Source organism: Mustela erminea, chromosome 1, assembly GCF_009829155.1.
Source record: "Mustela erminea isolate mMusErm1 chromosome 1, mMusErm1.Pri, whole genome shotgun sequence".
In the NCBI taxonomy this organism is placed as follows: domain Eukaryota; kingdom Metazoa; phylum Chordata; class Mammalia; order Carnivora; family Mustelidae; genus Mustela; species Mustela erminea.
Genome location: NC_045614.1, coordinates 96,574,444 through 96,593,159, shown reverse-complemented (window position 1 = coordinate 96,593,159; position 18,716 = coordinate 96,574,444). Strand labels below are relative to the sequence as shown.

The 18,716-nt window shown below is 37.1% G+C and overlaps 1 protein-coding gene across 2 annotated transcripts in view; it reads left to right on the top strand.

Moving 5' to 3' along the window:
* Nucleotides 1-18,716, top strand: part of COPB2 (COPI coat complex subunit beta 2) — a 39,113-nt gene that overhangs the window by 14,718 nt on the left and 5,679 nt on the right. Inside the window, exons 4-22 of one of the 2 annotated variants that reach the window (XM_032334576.1) lie at nucleotides 365-491; nucleotides 1,353-1,501; nucleotides 3,345-3,491; nucleotides 4,330-4,429; nucleotides 5,484-5,626; nucleotides 5,875-6,074; nucleotides 7,695-7,805; nucleotides 9,508-9,596; nucleotides 9,681-9,787; nucleotides 11,062-11,205; nucleotides 11,841-11,971; nucleotides 12,244-12,451; nucleotides 14,187-14,297; nucleotides 15,287-15,501; nucleotides 16,959-17,051; nucleotides 17,144-17,324; nucleotides 17,488-17,556; nucleotides 17,706-17,777; nucleotides 18,025-18,168. In XM_032334576.1, the coding sequence (XP_032190467.1) occupies nucleotides 365-491; nucleotides 1,353-1,501; nucleotides 3,345-3,491; nucleotides 4,330-4,429; nucleotides 5,484-5,626; nucleotides 5,875-6,074; nucleotides 7,695-7,805; nucleotides 9,508-9,596; nucleotides 9,681-9,787; nucleotides 11,062-11,205; nucleotides 11,841-11,971; nucleotides 12,244-12,451; nucleotides 14,187-14,297; nucleotides 15,287-15,501; nucleotides 16,959-17,051; nucleotides 17,144-17,324; nucleotides 17,488-17,556; nucleotides 17,706-17,777; nucleotides 18,025-18,120 (2,493 nt within the window). In that variant the 3' untranslated portion in view covers nucleotides 18,121-18,168. Of the gene's footprint in view, nucleotides 1-364; nucleotides 492-1,352; nucleotides 1,502-3,344; nucleotides 3,492-4,329; nucleotides 4,430-5,483; nucleotides 5,627-5,874; nucleotides 6,075-7,694; nucleotides 7,806-9,507; nucleotides 9,597-9,680; nucleotides 9,788-11,061; nucleotides 11,206-11,840; nucleotides 11,972-12,243; nucleotides 12,452-14,186; nucleotides 14,298-15,286; nucleotides 15,502-16,958; nucleotides 17,052-17,143; nucleotides 17,325-17,487; nucleotides 17,557-17,705; nucleotides 17,778-18,024; nucleotides 18,415-18,716 lie in introns of those variants that run through there. The other variant, XM_032334568.1, reaches the window with a different exon arrangement.

The following is an 18,716-nucleotide window of genomic DNA, read 5'->3' as shown; positions in this document are numbered from 1 at the left end:
TGAATTTCTAATTCCTTCAGTTTCTTAATTGGTCAGTGATTATGCAAATGATTTTGGTTCTTGATTATTAATTAGTCTAATGTTTTGAAGCATAGACTTTATAACTTGAGCCTATAACTTTTTTTTCAAGATTGATTTATTTATTTTTTAGAGAAAGCAAGGGAGGGGGTACAGACGGAGAGGCAGATTCCCAGCTGAGTGCAGAGGCTGATGTGGGACTCCATCCCAGGACCCTGAGTTTACTTACTACCCGAGCTGAAATCAAAAGTCAGGACACCTAACCGACTGAGCCACCCATGCGCCCCTACACCATTTTGCACAGTTTACTTTATAACAATAATAATTTCTAAATTTCCATTTCTAGGATGACATGCAGATAAGAGTGTTCAATTATAATACTCTGGAGAGAGTTCATATGTTTGAAGCACACTCAGACTACATTCGCTGTATTGCTGTTCATCCAACGCAGCCTTTCATTCTGACTAGCAGTGGTAAGAGATGACTCCTTTTGGTCATGTGCATCTCTTTCAGTAATTCATTTTCATTCAGTGAGACTTGCAATTCTTTTACTGCTGTTACATGTGGAGTTCTAATTCCGAGCAGCCTTTAAACTATTTAAGTCCATTACCGTGCTATCAGTGCTGCTTGCTTTTGTATTTAATGAAATATCAACTCTACTTAGGATTTGTGTAGCAATTGTTCCAGTTTCTGTCAGGGAAGTCCTGAAGGTCTAGATGATTAAACATCTGCTGAACAGAAAGCTAATTTACATGCTGGTGGGTGAGTTTTTGCCAGATTGCTACATACCCTCATCACTTTTTTCTTTATATTCAGGCTAGTTTGCTCTGTGGCATTATATCTAGAACAGTGAACTTTTGGAGGGTAATTAAAACAAGTTGTACTGATTTGGTAATAGCTCTTTGAAACATTTTTAAGTTAAAATTGAGAAGTAATTCAAAGCTTTTTTCTTTCACCATTCTTATAAGAGAAATGCTTGTTCCCTAGTCACTGCCGTCATTATTCAGTCATGCTTAGATTCTAATCAAACTTGTGTTACTCTTCTGTCATTCTGTAAAGCCCACTTGAGTCTTTCTTAAAATTTTTCATGAAATTTTTGTATTTACTAGTAGTAATTTCTCTATCTTATCTCACCTCTTCTGTAGGGAGTTAAGTTTATTCTTAGGATAAATAAGGATTTTGAGAAATCTGTTCAATTCTGATTCTATTTCTTTAAGCCTGGGAATGTATGATTTCTCTTAGATTTGCTGCCTTAAAAGGCACAAAGACTGCATCTTAGTTCTAAATGAAAGAAATATAAATGGCAACTAACTTGAGACTTTCTTTTGGCCTAGATGACATGCTTATTAAGCTCTGGGACTGGGATAAAAAATGGTCCTGCTCACAAGTGTTTGAAGGACACACCCATTATGTTATGCAGATTGTGATCAATCCTAAAGATAACAATCAGTTTGCCAGTGCGTCTTTGGACAGGACCATCAAGGTAGGGTGCCTGCTCTTTGTATCCATTATGTTGGTGAAATGTAGTTGTTTGAGATATTTTACTGCTGGCTGCCCATGAAATTTATTCCTGCTTAGAAGTTTCTCTTAAAAGCTCATATTGAAATCAAAATAGGACTTGTGGTAACTTGATGCTCTTAACAGGAGGAGTGTTTTTCTGTGTCAAAGCAATATATTCTAAGACTTTTAAACTACTGCAAACCCAGAATAAGAAAGATGCTAGTATGGCCTCTTCTATTTCCTCTCCTTTTTGTGTATTTCCTCTATTTCCTGTTTCCTTTTAGTGTATTCATTGTTGACATCTGCTGATTATTAATCTGTTTTACATTAAAATTTCCTCTGCCTCCATTCTCTTTTCCTTACTGCATTTCTCTGTACTACTGCCAGGTATCTTTCTAAAACATGGATTTCACCTTTCTATTCCCAGTGTAAGAGTAAAGTTCCACTACCTTACTGTTGAATATGAGGGTTTCCAAGACTAGCCACAGCTAATATTATATCTCCTATAATCCTGGTCTATCCACCATTCTCCAGAAATGCCATGAATGTACATAGACCCTCATTCAACTGTTACCTCTGCTTGCAATGCTCTTTATTCTCCCTTTTTTACTTTTTTTCTCCTCTGGAAAACTACTCATCTTTCAAGGCTCAGCACAGTTACTTACTCTGAGAAGCTCTCTTCAGACATCCATTTCACCTCTAGACAGAGCCAATCATGCTCATCCCATTCCTTTCATTCCTTTTTGTCTTTATTATGCCCTTCATTTTGAGCGATAACTAATATGTCTCCAGAAATCTTTATCCCCCAAAATGTTGATCTTTGGGCAGGAACTGGGTGTCACCCCCACTCCCTCAAACAGACACTCGGTAGCAAGCAACACAGTGCTTTGCTTTTACTAAACGCTTAATACTTGTTGCATGAGTGGTAGTCATACTCCCTTTTCCATTACACTATTTAAAATGTCTCTATATGCATAGGTTTAAAATGCTATATTGCACTTTCACTTACGTGTGTATGCTTACATCTATATAACATTCCTTTAACTTACATAAAATGTTATGTTATTTGTCTGATAATTGAGTATTAAATGATATCTGTCTAAATATCTTAGGGTTTTGACCTTTTTTTTTCCCTTTTGCTGGATTGTCCTTGCTTTTGACATAGGTTGAAAACTTAGAAATTAGTTTCGAACTTTCTTCACTAAAAGGTGTGTCTTGAGAACATAAATTGTTTTATCTTTGGCTCAAGTAAAGTTTGTTGCATACCGTCAGTGGTAAACATTTGTTTATGCATCTTTATACTTCCCACAGAGCCTCCTTTGTAGGGGGCACTCAATAATTATTTGTAAAGATAAATAATACTAGTGCTATGGTAATGTTTGGCTACTTTTCCATACTTTAAATGTTTTAAATGTTTTGTTATGTGGTCATTTTCTCTTTTTAATATACCTTACTAAATTCACTTTCATTATCTTTATATTAAAATTCTCATGAAATCATTTCTTACTGTTCTTTAGACTATAACTTGTGGATCACTGGGATGTCTGTTAAAAATCTAGATTCCTGGGGAACTATAGGGATAAAGAGAAATCTCTAGAGATAAAGCCTGGAAATTGGCATTTTTGGAGAATACTATAGTTATTCTGCCCCCTAGAAAGTCAAGTAAAGTGAGAAAGAACAGAAATAAATGGTTGAAAGAAATGTACATTCTTTAGTTTTCCTGTCCTGGGCTTTGGCACTTTATATAATATGTCAGAAGTGTGATGGAGCTGCCTTCTGAAAAGCAAGGCCCCTTATTGACTGGCAGATGCTGTTGCTCTTTAAAGGTGTGGCAGTTGGGTTCTTCCTCACCAAACTTCACTCTGGAGGGACATGAGAAAGGTGTGAATTGCATCGATTACTACAGTGGTGGCGACAAACCATACCTCATTTCAGGTGCAGATGACCGTCTTGTTAAAATATGGGACTATCAGGTACAATTTCTTCATAATCTTACTTTATCATATGTTAGACATGGATTTTACTGTTTGTTACAAGACAGTTAAGACTTGGGTTATTGAACTTTATTCAGAGCATATAACTTAAGTCTTCAGTATTTGCCTCTAAACAGTAGTCCTAGAGTTCTCCATAACAATGAAAGAAATGCCTATTGAGATTTTAAAATAAAACGCCATTATGTTTATTTTTTACTTAATAGTAGAAATTAGAAATTTAAATATTTCAACTAAAATGAAGTTACTACACCCTCTAGTATCCTCACTGGTAGACTTCTGTCCATATTTGAAAACTAGCAGATAAATGAATAATACCATGACGCCATGTTACAGACGTTTTGCCACATAGACTTTGTAAACCTAGTTATCACTTCTTGTTACTATGCTTTTTATCTCTCAGAGACAGATTGAATTTCTGTTTTGTTTCTCACATCAAAATTTCCATGAACAGTTAATAAAATGAGGCCTAGAAAATCACTATTACTTAGAACCTTATTCAGATTTGTGTTTAAGTACAGGATAAAATTATTAAAGATACTATTTTAGATCTTTGGGAGAGAAAATATTCATATGAAAACCAGATCTTTTGAGGTGTTTGTGTTTTTTTCTTTAAATATGATAGTTAAAATTCTATTTTCCTGTGTTGTCAAGGAATTAGAGAAATTATGCAGGTAAGATAATTGTGTTTCAAAATTTCTGCATCAGAAATTATTTAGATTAAAATAACAGCTCTCATTTTTATGTATCTGCAAACTGGAAAAATTAAGGATGAGTTACTTGTTTTTCACTAAAAATATTTTCTGTGTCTTGATTACAGAATAAGACATGTGTACAGACACTGGAGGGACATGCCCAAAATGTGTCTTGTGCCAGTTTTCATCCTGAGTTGCCAATCATCATCACAGGGTCAGAAGATGGTAAGTTCAAAATGTATGTTTATTCCTGTACTTGTAATTACTAAGTAGTTATTTAAGTCAGATAGTGCCTTGCATTGTAATTGGAGGTTTCTGAGAATTTTGCTCTTTTTATTAGAGTAGAATATTTGTGCTGTAACAGAGCAAAGGGCCATTGTTATCTTCTTCTTCATCATCATTCTTTTTTTTTTTTTTTTTTTTAAGATTTTATTTATTTATTTGACAGAGAGAGATCACAAGCAGGCAGAGAGGCAGGCAAAGAGAGAGAGAAGGAAGCAGGCTCCCCACTGAGCAGAGAGCCTGATGCGGGGCTCGGTCCCAGGACCCTGAGATCATGACCTGAGCCAAAGGCAGCGGCTTAACCCACTGAGCCACCCAGGCGCCCCCCCCCTTTTTTTTGAAGATTTTATTTATTTATTGGACAGACAGAGATCACAAGTAGGCAGAGAGGCAGGCAGAGAGAGGAGGAAGCAGGCTCCGCGCTGAGCAGAGAGCCTGATGTGGGGCTCGATCCCAGAACCCTGGGATCATGACTTGAGCCGAAGGTAGAGACTTTAACCCACTGAGCCATCCAGGCGCCCCCTTCATCATCATTCTAATGCGTTTTGACTAGTACTTAAATAAGAGAACCCAGAAGTCCTAGAGAAAAACTGTGAAAAAACCAGTCAGTGGTTTGGAGTCCAAAAACCTGGGGTCATATTCAGGTGCTGCCACTTCATGCATATGTGGTTTGGGCAGATTATGAAATGGGAACAGACATATCCACCTCATAGGATTATAGTGAAAAGAAAAGATCATGTGTGTAAAGCACCTGCAGGTTCATAGTAGTTACCGTGCTGAGAAAATTCATTATTTTACATGGAAAATCACAGTTCTTGGTTTCTTACAATTTTCTGTTAATTTATGTTGCTTCATAAAATTACCTATATAGACTATAGATCAAAAAATTAAGCTGCCAGGAAACTAATTAAAAAAAGACTTCCCTTTGGTCGGTTCACCTGACACAGTTCATCGTTAGATATTCATTAGAAGGAAACATTCACATTGTTCTCTTTAGGAACTGTGCGTATTTGGCATTCAAGCACGTATCGCCTTGAGAGCACGTTGAATTATGGAATGGAGAGGGTGTGGTGTGTGGCCAGTCTGAGAGGGTCCAACAATGTCGCTTTGGGCTATGATGAAGGGAGCATTATTGTTAAGGTAATCTCTAATTATACTCTTTCTGAACAAAATGAACACAGTGGAAGCAATTTTCCTTATGTTTTAGTACAGTCATCTTCTAAGTTACCAGTTTTATTAAACTGGCTCTTCTTTCATTAAGCACAAGAGATTAAGCACTGGATTAAAGTGGAAGAAAGGAACCCTCTGTTAAATGAAAATAGAAAATGTTTATTTTGTGGTTTTATATGGTTTCTCTTATTGCTAAAAGCCATTTGTCATTCTTCCAGCTTGGTCGGGAGGAACCTGCCATGTCCATGGATGCCAATGGAAAGATAATTTGGGCCAAGCATTCAGAAGTACAGCAGGCCAACCTAAAAGCAATGGGAGATGCTGAAATTAAAGATGGAGAAAGACTGCCACTAGCCGTCAAGGATATGGGCAGTTGTGAAATATATCCCCAGACTATTCAACATAATCCTAATGGGCGGTAAGCCATCACCAGAATCTGTCCTAGGCTTCTGAGTATGTTAGAGCAGAGCTTGCGTATCCACAGCATATACCACCCTACACTGTGGTGGGCATTCCTCATGAGCTTTTGCCCTGGAATCCTCAATAGAGCTGCCGACATACCAGTCAGTTGAGTTGGCATGCAAGGTGAAAGCATATTTGCCTTTCTGGCTTTGTCCCACTGTACAACTTTGAACAGTTAAATAGTTTTTCTATTTATTCATTTTAAATGTGCTGGGTTTGTATTCTTGTGCTGCTTTGAGGGCAGGTATCATGTCTTATCCTGAGACAGTAGGTGCTCTAAATACTTGCTAATTAACTTAAGAAGAGGTGACTCTTAAGTATTTGTCTTTTGAAAACATTAGGGGATTGATAATAATTCTGCTTCTTATCTATAATTTGAACCATCATTTTTGTTTCTTAAGATTTAGAAAGCACCAAACATCTTGAGTTTCAAGCATGAGTTTAAACCTGTGCATCTTTAAAAGTTACTTTACATTAGATCTGGGCATCTTACAATTCTGTTCTGAGTATCGAAAAAGACAAGCTTTGTAAACCAAGTATATGACTTGTTTAGTAAATGATATCCATAGTTACTTGTAATATAATTTCCTTAGGAAGATTAAGAATGCATTGTATATTTTTTCCCTTAATATCATAAAACTTTTTTTTTTTTTTGCATCTTACATTGGTAGTCCAACAGCAACCAGTACAATTTTTTTTAAAGGTTTTAATTATTTATTTGACAGAGAGAGAGGGAGAGAGCACAAGCAGGGGGAGAGGCAGGCAAAGGGAGAGGAAGAAGCAGGTTCCCTGCTGAGCAAGGAGCCCAGTGCAGGATCCCAGAACCTTGGGATTATGACCTGAGCCGAAGGCAGATGCTTAACCAACTGAGCCACCCAGGCACCCCAGAGTAGCACCTTCTTATGTCTTCTTATGGTATAAATGTAATATATTTATATTTATGTATATAAATATAATGTATTTGTATGTATAACATATATTATAATATATTTATATATATTTGTATAAATATAATAAATATACCTTCTTACGGTATAAATGCAGTGAGCAAAATGCTAGGCATTTTGATTCTCAATAAATATCAGTTGAGGGGCGCCTGGGTGGCTCAGTCAGTTAAGTGTTCGACTCTTGATTTTGGCTTAGGTCATGATCTCAGTGTTGTGAGACGGAGCCCCACACTGGGCTCCAGGGTGGTTATAGAGTCTGCTTAAGAGCCTCTCACTGCCCCTCCCCCCCCCCTTGAAAATCAGTTGAATTATTAGAATCTTGGCCCTTGTGCATCTCCAGCCATTCTTATCTTCCTGTCCCACGTATCCTTTGTTTATAAGAGAGGGCCACTGCAATAAGATTTTCAGCAAAACCCTATCTTTATGTTTTTGGAATTGTTGTGTAGAATATTTATGTCTAGATCTGTATTTGAAGAAATGTATAACTTTAAAAGATACTAGATTCAGTTACAACAGTCAGCTAAAGTGGCATTTGTTATTAGAAGTATTTTATTATGAAGATGAGCATTGTTTCATAACTTCCACATGTTATTGATCCTACTTCTCTCCCTGGCTTCCATAATTTCCAGGTTTGTTGTGGTGTGTGGTGATGGTGAATATATCATCTACACAGCAATGGCATTGAGAAACAAAAGCTTTGGGTCTGCCCAGGAGTTTGCATGGGCCCATGATTCTTCAGAGTAAGTTTTGGTTTGTGCTCTCCAGCTAGCCCCGACTGCATGCAGATAGGTGATCTGTGTGCAGCTGTATGAAACATGTTCCAAAGGCTCAGTGTTCGCTGTGCTTCTTTGTGTTCAAGAACAGTTCTCACCAGTGCTGCCTTTGCCCTTTCTGTATTCATTATTCAGCAAGCTCACTCAGGCTCATCTAATAATCCCATTAAATTGGGGGCCCAGCACCCATTTCCTTGATGGAACCCTTGGCAGGGCCTGGTGTTTATAGATGGGCTCAAGACAAAGGAGGCTCTCCCTTTGCCCTGGAGTCCTGAGGTGTTGCTAGGTCCTGAGCTAGTTGCGAGAGAGTGTAGTCTGATGTCATCTTGATGAGAACTTCATTGAATCTTTTTTAAAACTCATTTTCTGTGATGTTATCCAACCCCCATTATTAAATTCTGTCTAAATTTTGAGTATTCACAAAATATTCTTATTAAAAACAGGAAAAATCATTTAACTCTGAATTATCATTCCAGGTGCTAATTAATTATCATTATTTGTACTAGATACTCGTTACCGAGTGGTTCCTTTTGATTCCTTTTTGGTGCATATAATAAATATTAGGGCTTTGGTTTTTTCTGACCATACAACTGAATTACATCTTCCGTTTTCTTAGTTTTGTTTTCTCCATATATTGTATTGTCCCTGCCCTCAACAGTGAGAAACCTGAGCCTCAGTTTTGCATATAAGGTGCATGTTTTTAAGTTTTTTAACAGTAAGATATACTGAGGTAAGAATTTGTTTTGATCTTTTCATAGATTTCCTAAATACATTCATACATGCACTGTTCCAAATACTAAAATGTACTTTGATATCATCTTAAAAAAAATTACAGTTCATGGATTGCCTCACCACTCTTAATATACCTCTCTGTTTTGATAATTTGCTTTTTTTTTTTTCCTCTTAATCTTTATCTAGCTAAGGCCCTTTCAGCATCTTTCCTGTCTTGATAGGAACACTCATCAGATCACTTCCTTAAATACTCTTGATTATCCAGCAACAGCCACAGTCCCTTTTTTCAAGAGGCCTGAATATACACAATGTTCTAAATAGTTGCCAGAAATGGCTGAGCCGCTTGTTAAAGTTTTTATCTTTAAGTCATCTTTATTGAGTTGTAATTTATACAAAATTAAATGCACTACTTTAAATGTATGTTTCAGTGAAATTTGGCAGATAGATACAGTCTGTAACCACCAGCACAATAAAGACATAGAACATTTCTGTCATCCCTGGAAAATCCCTTTGTTTTCCCTTAACAGTCTTATCCCTGGCCCCAAACACTGATTTGCTTTTTGTCACCATGTGGATTAGATTTGTCCTTAGAGTTTAATATAAAGGGAGTCCTACAGTATCCACTCTTGTGTCTGGCTTTTTTTGCTTAGCATAATATTTTTGAGATTCATCCATATTGTTGCATAAATCAGTAACTGGTCCCCTGTTCTGCAGAGTAATATTCCATTGTATGAATATATCATAGTTGGTTTAATCACTCACTTTTTGAGGGATGGTGGGTCTTTTTCAGTTTCTGAAATAGTTGTAAACCCTAATAATGTGTGTAATAGTGTAAAACCCATAATTCATTACTCAGATATATTTGAAAATATTTCTAACATTTTATGGAAGTATGGTTTGGTATATAATATGCCATGTTTTCCTTCCTTCCCGCCAGATACGCAATAAGAGAGAGCAACAGTGTTGTAAAGATATTTAAGAACTTTAAGGAAAAAAAATCATTTAAACCAGATTTTGGAGCAGAAAGTGAGTGCTATTTATTTATGACACAATATTAGAAGCTTTTCAATGGCTCAGAAACATCTAAACCAAAATCCTTTTCCCTTTTAGGTATCTATGGAGGCTTCTTACTGGGAGTCAGATCCGTAAATGGCTTAGCTTTCTATGACTGGGACAATACCGAACTCATACGCAGAATTGAAATTCAGCCCAAACACGTGAGTATTCCCCTCCATTGTTACTTCTGGAGTGTGCACCTTTGTGAGGAACTGTCGGTCCCTGAGGCAAATAAGTGTCTTTGTACCCAGCTGTCCTGGTTCCATTTGTTTTGGACACAGTACCATTTACTTTAAGATTGCTTAGAAAATCAGAATTGTATATGAATGAGACAGTAGACATTGGGTATTTTGAAAAGCACCAAAGGTTATACAAATGTTATACAAATATATTCATATTTTATTTTATTTTTTTAAAGATTTTATTTATTTATTTGAGAGAGAATGAGTGAGAGAGAGCATGAGAGAGGAGGTCAGAGGAAGAAGCAGACTGCCTAAGGAGCTGGGAGTCCGATGCGGGGCTTGATCCTGGAAGTCCAGGATCATGACCTGAGCCAAAGGCAGTTGGCGCCCCTGTTATTCATATTTTAAATGGCATTTGACAGAATATAAAAAGTATACTTTCAAGACAGGAAGTCAGGGAGCTCTTGACTTGGAAAGGCCTAGGAGCCCCATACCATTCAGAAAGCCTTTTCGGGCTTTACCTGATGATGGCTGTTGAAACTTCAGATAAATGCCTCTAGTGACAGAGCTTTCTACCTTTGGAACTGCCTGCTTCTTTGACCACTTTTCATTGTCACAAAATTCTTTGGAGACAAATCTACCTCCCTAGCGTCCTGGTTGTGTCTTTTACAGCATGCAGTCTGAGTGGGGACTAGGGCCCCACAGGGAAAAAATTGGTTACTGAGTGTAAAGAAAATTCACTCTTTATCTATAAAGCATATTTATATGTATGTATATATGTGTATGTGCTATGTATGTATAAGCATATATATAATATCCATGGTATTAAAACTTTATAGGTGAGGTGAGGAAAAAAAATGTCTAAAAAGGTTACTGGGTGTGTGGGTGGGGATGATAATGAAAAAAAAAAAGGCTGAAAAACACTTTTCTAGAGCAATAGGGACTAGGCTACTGCTGCTAAATTATAGCACGTTCAGTGTCTACTGACAGCTTTCCTTCCTGTTTTCCTTGAGTCTTTCCATTTTTAGGCTAAAGAGTGAGGCACTGCCCTGTCCACCCTCCAAATAAATACAAATATATACGTACATATGTGTGTAAATGTATATCTATATATACACTGTATGTACTACATAAAATTGTTAAATGCATACTTACTACCCTAATATAAGAAGACAAGTCTTGTTAGAAACAAAGTGTACGCAGTTTGTCATACTGCTTAGAAATCCCAAACTGTTTTGTTTGCCATGTTGTAGATTTTCTGGTCTGACTCTGGAGAGCTGGTTTGTATTGCCACTGAGGAGTCATTTTTTATCCTGAAGTATCTGTCGGAAAAAGTCTTGGCTGCACAGGAAACACATGAGGGAGTTACTGAAGATGGCATTGAAGATGCCTTTGAGGTAATTGACCAACACAATTTTAGCTTTGTTTGTACTGATTTATATTCATATAATAGAACTTCACTGATTTTAATATTTTATTAAGTTAGGTTTGGAGAAAGTAACATTTAACTAATTACAGTGAAATGCAAAAATTAAAGTCTTATCTGAAAGATCAGAGTTTGAAAGTATGTATGTTTAAAAGAAATTTGTACTTTGATTTTAGGAAGTTTTTAGATTCCTTTGGTATCTTTTAGTAAGGAAATTAGAAGGTGCTTTGGTCTTAAGACAGTTTACCCAGAGTGATTTAAATGAGCTCTCAAATGGTTAAGTTAAATCATCTGTTGTGGAGATGGTCCTGGAAGATTTTATGAAATACTTCTCCAGTTTCGTGTGTGTGAGTTTAGATCACCACTTTCTGGATCACAGCTCTGATGCAGCAGTGAGAATCTACATTACAAATATACTCAGCCAGGAAATCTGTTTTTTACATGGAAAAAGAAGATAGAAATTCCCACGAAATATTTTCTTTCTTAAAGTAGGCTCTTACGTTGTATTCCTTATTCTACCTTATCACCCCCAGTCATACTCAGTTTTTGTTATTGACAGGATTTCTAATACTTGTAAGTTCATAATAGACTATTTTTTCTTTGCAGGTTCTTGGTGAGATTCAGGAAATTGTGAAAACAGGGCTGTGGGTAGGCGATTGCTTCATTTACACAAGTTCTGTGAACAGATTAAATTATTATGTTGGAGGAGAAATAGTCACCATTGCCCACTTGGATAGGTAACTGAGTATCGTTTTGCTTTTGTCTCAAGCATCCTAAACTTAGAATTATGCTTTTTAAACAAAATCTGTTGCTGGCTTGTAGCAGCAATAGCCTTGATTTTTCAGTGTATAGTTTTAGTACGTTGGCTGTTGTTGATCAGAACTGTTTCAATCAAAGTGAGATTTTGAGCAAGAGGCAGGTTTTTTATGTGTGTGTCAGAGAGAGAGTGTGTGTGTGTTTACCTACTGATGTGGGCCTACTCCTAAATTAATTTCTGTTTCTGTTATAGGACAATGTATCTCCTGGGCTATATTCCTAAAGACAACAGGCTTTATCTGGGAGATAAAGAACTGAACATTGTTAGCTATTCTCTGCTGGTTTCAGTGCTGGAATACCAGACAGCCGTCATGAGAAGGGACTTTAGCATGGCTGATAAGGTTCTGCCTACCATTCCAAAAGAACAGAGGACCAGAGTTGCACACTTTCTAGAAAAGCAGGTAAGAGTTTTTTGGTTTGTTTTCTTTTTGGGTGTTTTTTTTTTTTTTCCTCCTAAACCTATTGAAAAGAATGTTAGTATAGATTTGAAAACTGTTTCTTTATTGCCACTTAATGGCAGTGGAATTTCTCCTGTAAACTTAAGTTACTTACTAGCCTCTTCTTTGTCCTTTCTTAATGCCCCAGTAACTTCTTTTTTTTTTATTTTTATTTTTTTTATTTTATTATTTACTTATTGAGAGAGAGAGGAGACAGAGAGAATGCACACACATAGGGAGGGAGAGGGAGAAGGAGAGGGAGAATCCTAAGCAAACTCTGCACTTAGGCAGAGCCTGATGCAGAGCTCAATCTCACATCCCTGAAACCATGATCTGAGCCAGATGCTCAACTGACTGAGCCACCCAGTGCCGTAACTCTTAGTGCCTTCTTTAAATGTTTAAAGCAAAGAAAGAAAGAAAGAAAGAAAAATGTTTAAAGCGATTATCAGTCTTCTCTTTCTGGAGACTTCTTTTTTTTTTTCTTAAAAAGATTTTATTTATTTATTTGACAGATAGAGATCACAAGTAGGCAGAGAGGAGGAAGCAGGCTCCCTGCCAAGCAGAGAGCCCCATGCAGGGCTTGATCCCAGGAGTCTGAGCCGAAGGCAGGGCTTTAACCCATTGAGCCACCCAGGTGCCCGTTCTGGAGACTTCTTTTCCATTTTATCAATATTTTAATTTCCATCGTATATTTTCCCTCTCTATGCTAGCAAGCCTTTTTTTCTTTTTTCTTTTCTTTTTACTATGGTAAAATATACATTGCATAAAATTTACCACCACTGATACGCCCCTTTCTGAATGGAATGTTTTAAAATCAAATTTATATGTGCACAAAGTGTAAAGTTCTGCAGAACTTAAGAAAAACAACCGCACTTCTTTTCCTTTCTCACACCTGCTTCCTAGAGGTAATCATTTTTATTCTTTTGGTTGATTCTCTTGGTGTTGATTTCTACATCTCTAAATAAAAGCCAGTTTTGATGACTCTGTGGAATGTGGAAGACCATTTTAGATTTTCTGTCCCCTGGAGTGCTTGCTAATGAATAAACTGGACATAAGACCAACAGTGAAGTCTAGGTAATAGTACCCTATCCATGTCAGGACCTGCAAGCAAAATGTCTGCTGAATGACCTACAGATCAGGGAAAGTTGGAAGAAAGCTTTCACATTTGACTTGCTTTTCTTTGAGGGACTGGACTAGATAATCTCTAAGCCCAGTTTATTGAGTAGATTAGGAACAGCTAGGTCTATACCACTGTGCCTTTCTTTTTTTGAAATGGCTCTTGTTCACTCAACTTTCCAAAATCCTTTTCTTTTTGACATTGGTTTGCTTTTGCATTATTGATTTTGCTAGTTTCATTTTTTTTTCTTTTTTAATTTTACTAGTTTTACATCAGTTTGTTCAGCTGCTTAGAAAACAGCACTGCTGTTTAGAAAACAGCTGCTTAGAAAACAGCACTGTGGGACTGAATTTTGTCTGTTGGTTGGTTCTTACCAATTAATTTAGTGAGTGACTCCTTAATTTTTCTGTCTTCTCATTAGAGTATTTTGTTACCTATTACTTTTGTTTAGGCAGTGAGGCTATGTGTCAGCAGGGTAGTCTTAGTTTGAGAGAGATAAATAAATGGATGATTTGCTGTGTACGCATACCAGATATATATGCATACAGAGTGCACACACACTTACATCTGTTCTCTGTTTAGGGCTTCAAGCAGCAAGCTCTCACAGTATCCACAGATCCAGAGCATCGCTTTGAACTTGCTCTTCAGCTCGGAGAACTGAACATTGCATACCAGTTAGCAGTAGAAGCAGAGGTATGTAATAAGTCAGGATTTTTCATAACTAATGTAAAGATTAGGAGGTACTTCTTCGTGTTTAGTGTAAGTTTTCATTGAAGTTCTCGGAAATGCAAATTAGTAACTCTCTTTGGTGAGATTATTGCCATTCTTTGATCATTTAAAAATGCATTTTGTTAGTCTTTACATAAATTAAATGGTTTCTATTGGAGATATATTCTTAGTATCTTATTTAAGAAAAAGTGTTTTCAATAGTTTATATGAGATCTATTTTGTAAGATAAGAAATAAGATACAAGATACAGTAGTCTGAGAACTCTTTTAAAGAGTATAGACAAAGCAGTAATTTGCCAGTATCCCAAACTTTTGAGAGAGTTGTTGGTTTTAAATAAAGATTTTAATATTTTGACATAATTCAGTGACATTTTAATAAACTATTATCTATTGAGGGCCCACCAGCTCTGGTTTAAGGCTAGCATTTATTGGTAAATTCATTTCAGATGTGCTAAATAAATTTCAGCTATGTTAAGATCATCCAAATTTGTAGCATTTGATTTTTGAGAAGCTACAAGTGACAGATGATATTGTTGAATATTTAAGGGTATAAAAACAATCTTCTGCTCTTTCAAAAAAGGGTATTAAATCACTCATTAAAGTAACCGCAATCTAATTACCTTAAAACTCCAATTAGATAGTATTACATTTAGTTTTACCGTGTAATTACAAAATAAAAATATAATGGGTTGATGATTATTCATGCATCATTAAAATTGATTTGTGTTTGAATTAATTTTGTATACACGAATAACTTCCATTTTCTCATTACACATTTTGTCATTCCATTCTTATTTTGATTGATAGAACTAACTTAATAGGCACAGCTCAGTATATGTATGAAATATCTCCCATTGTCAGCATAGTAATACTCACGTTACAAAAGAGTGTTGATGTTGAAAATTCAAATGTTTATTTCCGTAGATGTTTTAACTTGTAAACTCTTTCTTACAGTCAGAACAAAAGTGGAAACAACTTGCCGAACTTGCCATCAGTAAATGTCAGTTTGGCCTTGCCCAGGAGTGCCTGCACCACGCACAGGATTACGGGGGTCTGCTGCTCTTGGCCACTGCCTCTGGAAATGCTAGTATGGTGAACAAACTAGCAGAGGGTGCAGAGAGAGATGGCAAGAATAACGTGGCATTCATGAGCTACTTTTTACAGGGCAAGTAAGTATTTTACCCAAGATCTAAGAGAGACGGTAATTTAAAACATTAATTTCTGCACTGACTTTGAGGGTGCTTTAGAGAGGAAGAATGAACCTGGAAAGAGAATGGAGAGAGTTCTGGCCTTGCTTCTGGCTAGTGGGGGCAGTCAGAGGACAGTGCTACCTTGGTGGCATTCGCCTTCAGTAAGGGATGCTTTTCACATATTTGATCTAAATTGAGGAAAATGAGCTGTTTAGGGAGGGTGTGGACTGAGAGAAATGTTAAACCACTTTCTCAAAACCTTGCCTCTCTCGGGCTGAGCCATTTTATTTCACCACGGCAGGAAGCTATTCTCCTGCTTCCATAGTACCCAGATGGCAGTAGCTTTACCCTAATTGGATAGTTCTGACCTGTGCATGGCAAGAATAAAGGGGGTTGAGGATGATGTCAGGTGCTTCTAGAATTGCGTCTAATTGTAAAGTGTAAAAAGGTCATATACTTCTGAAAGTCTAGCGGTTAGTGCAAATCAAATCATCTCAGCATTAGTTGACCATATTAAGAAATCAAACACAAAAGTGTTTAATCCTTGCTCTAGTGACTTTTCTAAACCTCACACTTTATTATAAAAACTTGGTGCACCCCAATGTGTATCATAATAGATGTATTTATAAATTTGTATACTTGTAGGAATAGGCCCATAATTTAAAAGCCAAAAGTGTCCTGAAAATAGTTCCTTAAAACTTATCTGATGGCAAAACCTGAACCTGAAGTACTATTATTAGTTGCTTTTATGCCACTCGTTTTTTAGCACATCCAGTATGCATGTGTTATTGCAGAATATTAACGTTTATGACTTTTATTTGATGCTGAGGAGGTGTGCTCACTTCAGCACATTTACTAGAATTGATACTGAGGATGTTAGGTAATATATAGTATATGTACTATATTACCTTTCTAAAATCCAAAACCCTGTGTTTTTTTCCGCCAAAACCCTGTGAATTCTAAAGCACATTATATACTTTATCAAACTTAGGAAAAAAAAAAAAAAAGAAACAAATTAAGAAAACAGACACCAGGACATTTTCTGGCTGGGCAGCACTGGAATGTCCAGCACAGCTCACATTGGAGAATTGCCCTTGTCGACCCCACTTGTAAAACTAAGTTTCTGCTCCTGAAAGCCTTTAAAATGTGCTTGTCTAAGCTGCCTTAGCTGGTCTTAAAATGCCCCGTTAGCTTCTTCTTAGGAGTTGTTTAAAGTAAGTTATCAGGAGATTGAAAATGGTCACAAACGTGCTCTGTCCTTCATGCTTATGGAGTACATTGAGGACGTAAACACCCTGGTGATGACAAGTAAATGGCTCAGTGACAGAAACGAGGTGTATGTGTGGAAGCTGGGGAAAGCATACTCACCTTGCATTGCTTAATCTGCATTTCTTTGTCTATTCTTGGTAATAGTGCCTCTCCTTTTGAATCTTTAGGCTTGATGCTTGCCTGGAACTCTTGATTAGAACTGGCCGACTGCCAGAAGCTGCCTTCCTGGCCCGGACTTACTTACCCAGTCAGGTTTCAAGGTACAGACTTTTAGTTTTAGGAACAAATGTTTCAGGTAAAAACTAGAGCACACTTACTCAGTCTCTCTCTGGTTCCATAATCTCTACAATAGGGTGGTGAAACTCTGGAGAGAAAATCTCTCAAAAGTCAATCAGAAAGCTGCAGAATCCCTTGCCGATCCAACAGAGTATGAAAACCTTTTTCCTGGATTAAAAGAAGCCTTTGTTGTGGAAGAATGGGTGAAAGAAACACATGCTGATCTGTGGCCAGCCAAGCAATACCCACTTGTCACGGTGAGTCTCCAGGCAGCCAGACCTCATTTATTGTGACTAAAGTGTAGAAGTGCATCACACTTTACATACATTATTGTTGGACTGAGAGCTAATATCTGGGATTTGGGTCAAGTTTAGAGATGAACTGACTTCAGAATATTTCATCATTGCTTTATTCTGATAGCCAAATGAAGAAAGAAATGTTATGGAAGAGGCAAAAGGCTTTCAGCCCTCAAGATCTGCAGCTCACCAGGTCAGTAGAATATTGAATGAGATAATCTGGTTAAGATTTGTTCATTTTAAGTACCTTCTCCCACTTCCTAATCCTAACAGCTTCCCTTGGGGGAAAATTATTTGAACAAATTCCTTCATCTTTGTCTGTGTCTCCACTTGGGCTTTCAGGAACTTGATGGGAAACCACCTTCTCCTACTCCAGTTATTGTGGCCTCTCACACAGCCAACAAAGAAGAAAAGGTACAGACGTCATACCCAGATATTCCAGGGGAACCCCATGCTCACTCCTCCTTCTCTCCCCATGAATGGTTGCAGGATGGGCAGGGCTCTGCATTTCAAGTGATGTAATCACTTTCAGAGCAGGGGCTTTGCAATGAGAAAATGCCCCTTTTGACTATTGCTTTGGTTCTCTTTGGATCATGAATCAGAGGTAACTTCAAAAGGTTATCAGAGATAACCAAGTGCTGTATGACTCTTTTCTTTGCAGAGTTTACTTGAACTGGAAGTAGACCTGGATAATTTGGAATTAGAAGATATTGACACAACAGACATCAACCTAGATGAAGACATTTTGGATGATTGAGTGTAATGTTTCTTGAGAACCCAACTCATAGATCATTATTATGGACAGGTATTGATTGCCACCTTGACCACCATGCTTTGGACTCTGAGAAATTCCTTAGATTTTTATATGAAAAGGCTGAGTGTGGCTCACTGGGAGCACAGTGCTCTTCTCATCTTAGGAGTGGTTTATGTGCAGCATCTAAATCACTGTTTCCTTGTTAAGTAAAACAAATGTGGGCTTTGATTTTTTTCATACGGTCGTTAAACCATATCTCATAAAATCTTTTGAATTAATGAAAATACTTGAAAGCTTCCTTTCTAAATTAGGAAAATAAACTTCTAGTTTTAGAAGGCTAAGCCAAACTATACCTCATCTAGAGATCAGCTCACATTCTCCTAACCCTTTTTTTTGATGTTCCCCCATGCCCAAGTCTACATACTTGGGTTTTTATGCCTCACCCCAATTTTGTGTACTTGCTTCTTGAATCAGAATCTGAAACCCAGCTCTTCTAACCTTGTTAAGCTGGGCTCTGTTTAAACTACCTGTTTGGTAATACAGAAAGATACAAGTACTTTTTTGGTCTTCAACAGTGTACCTGTCTGATTAGAGAAATT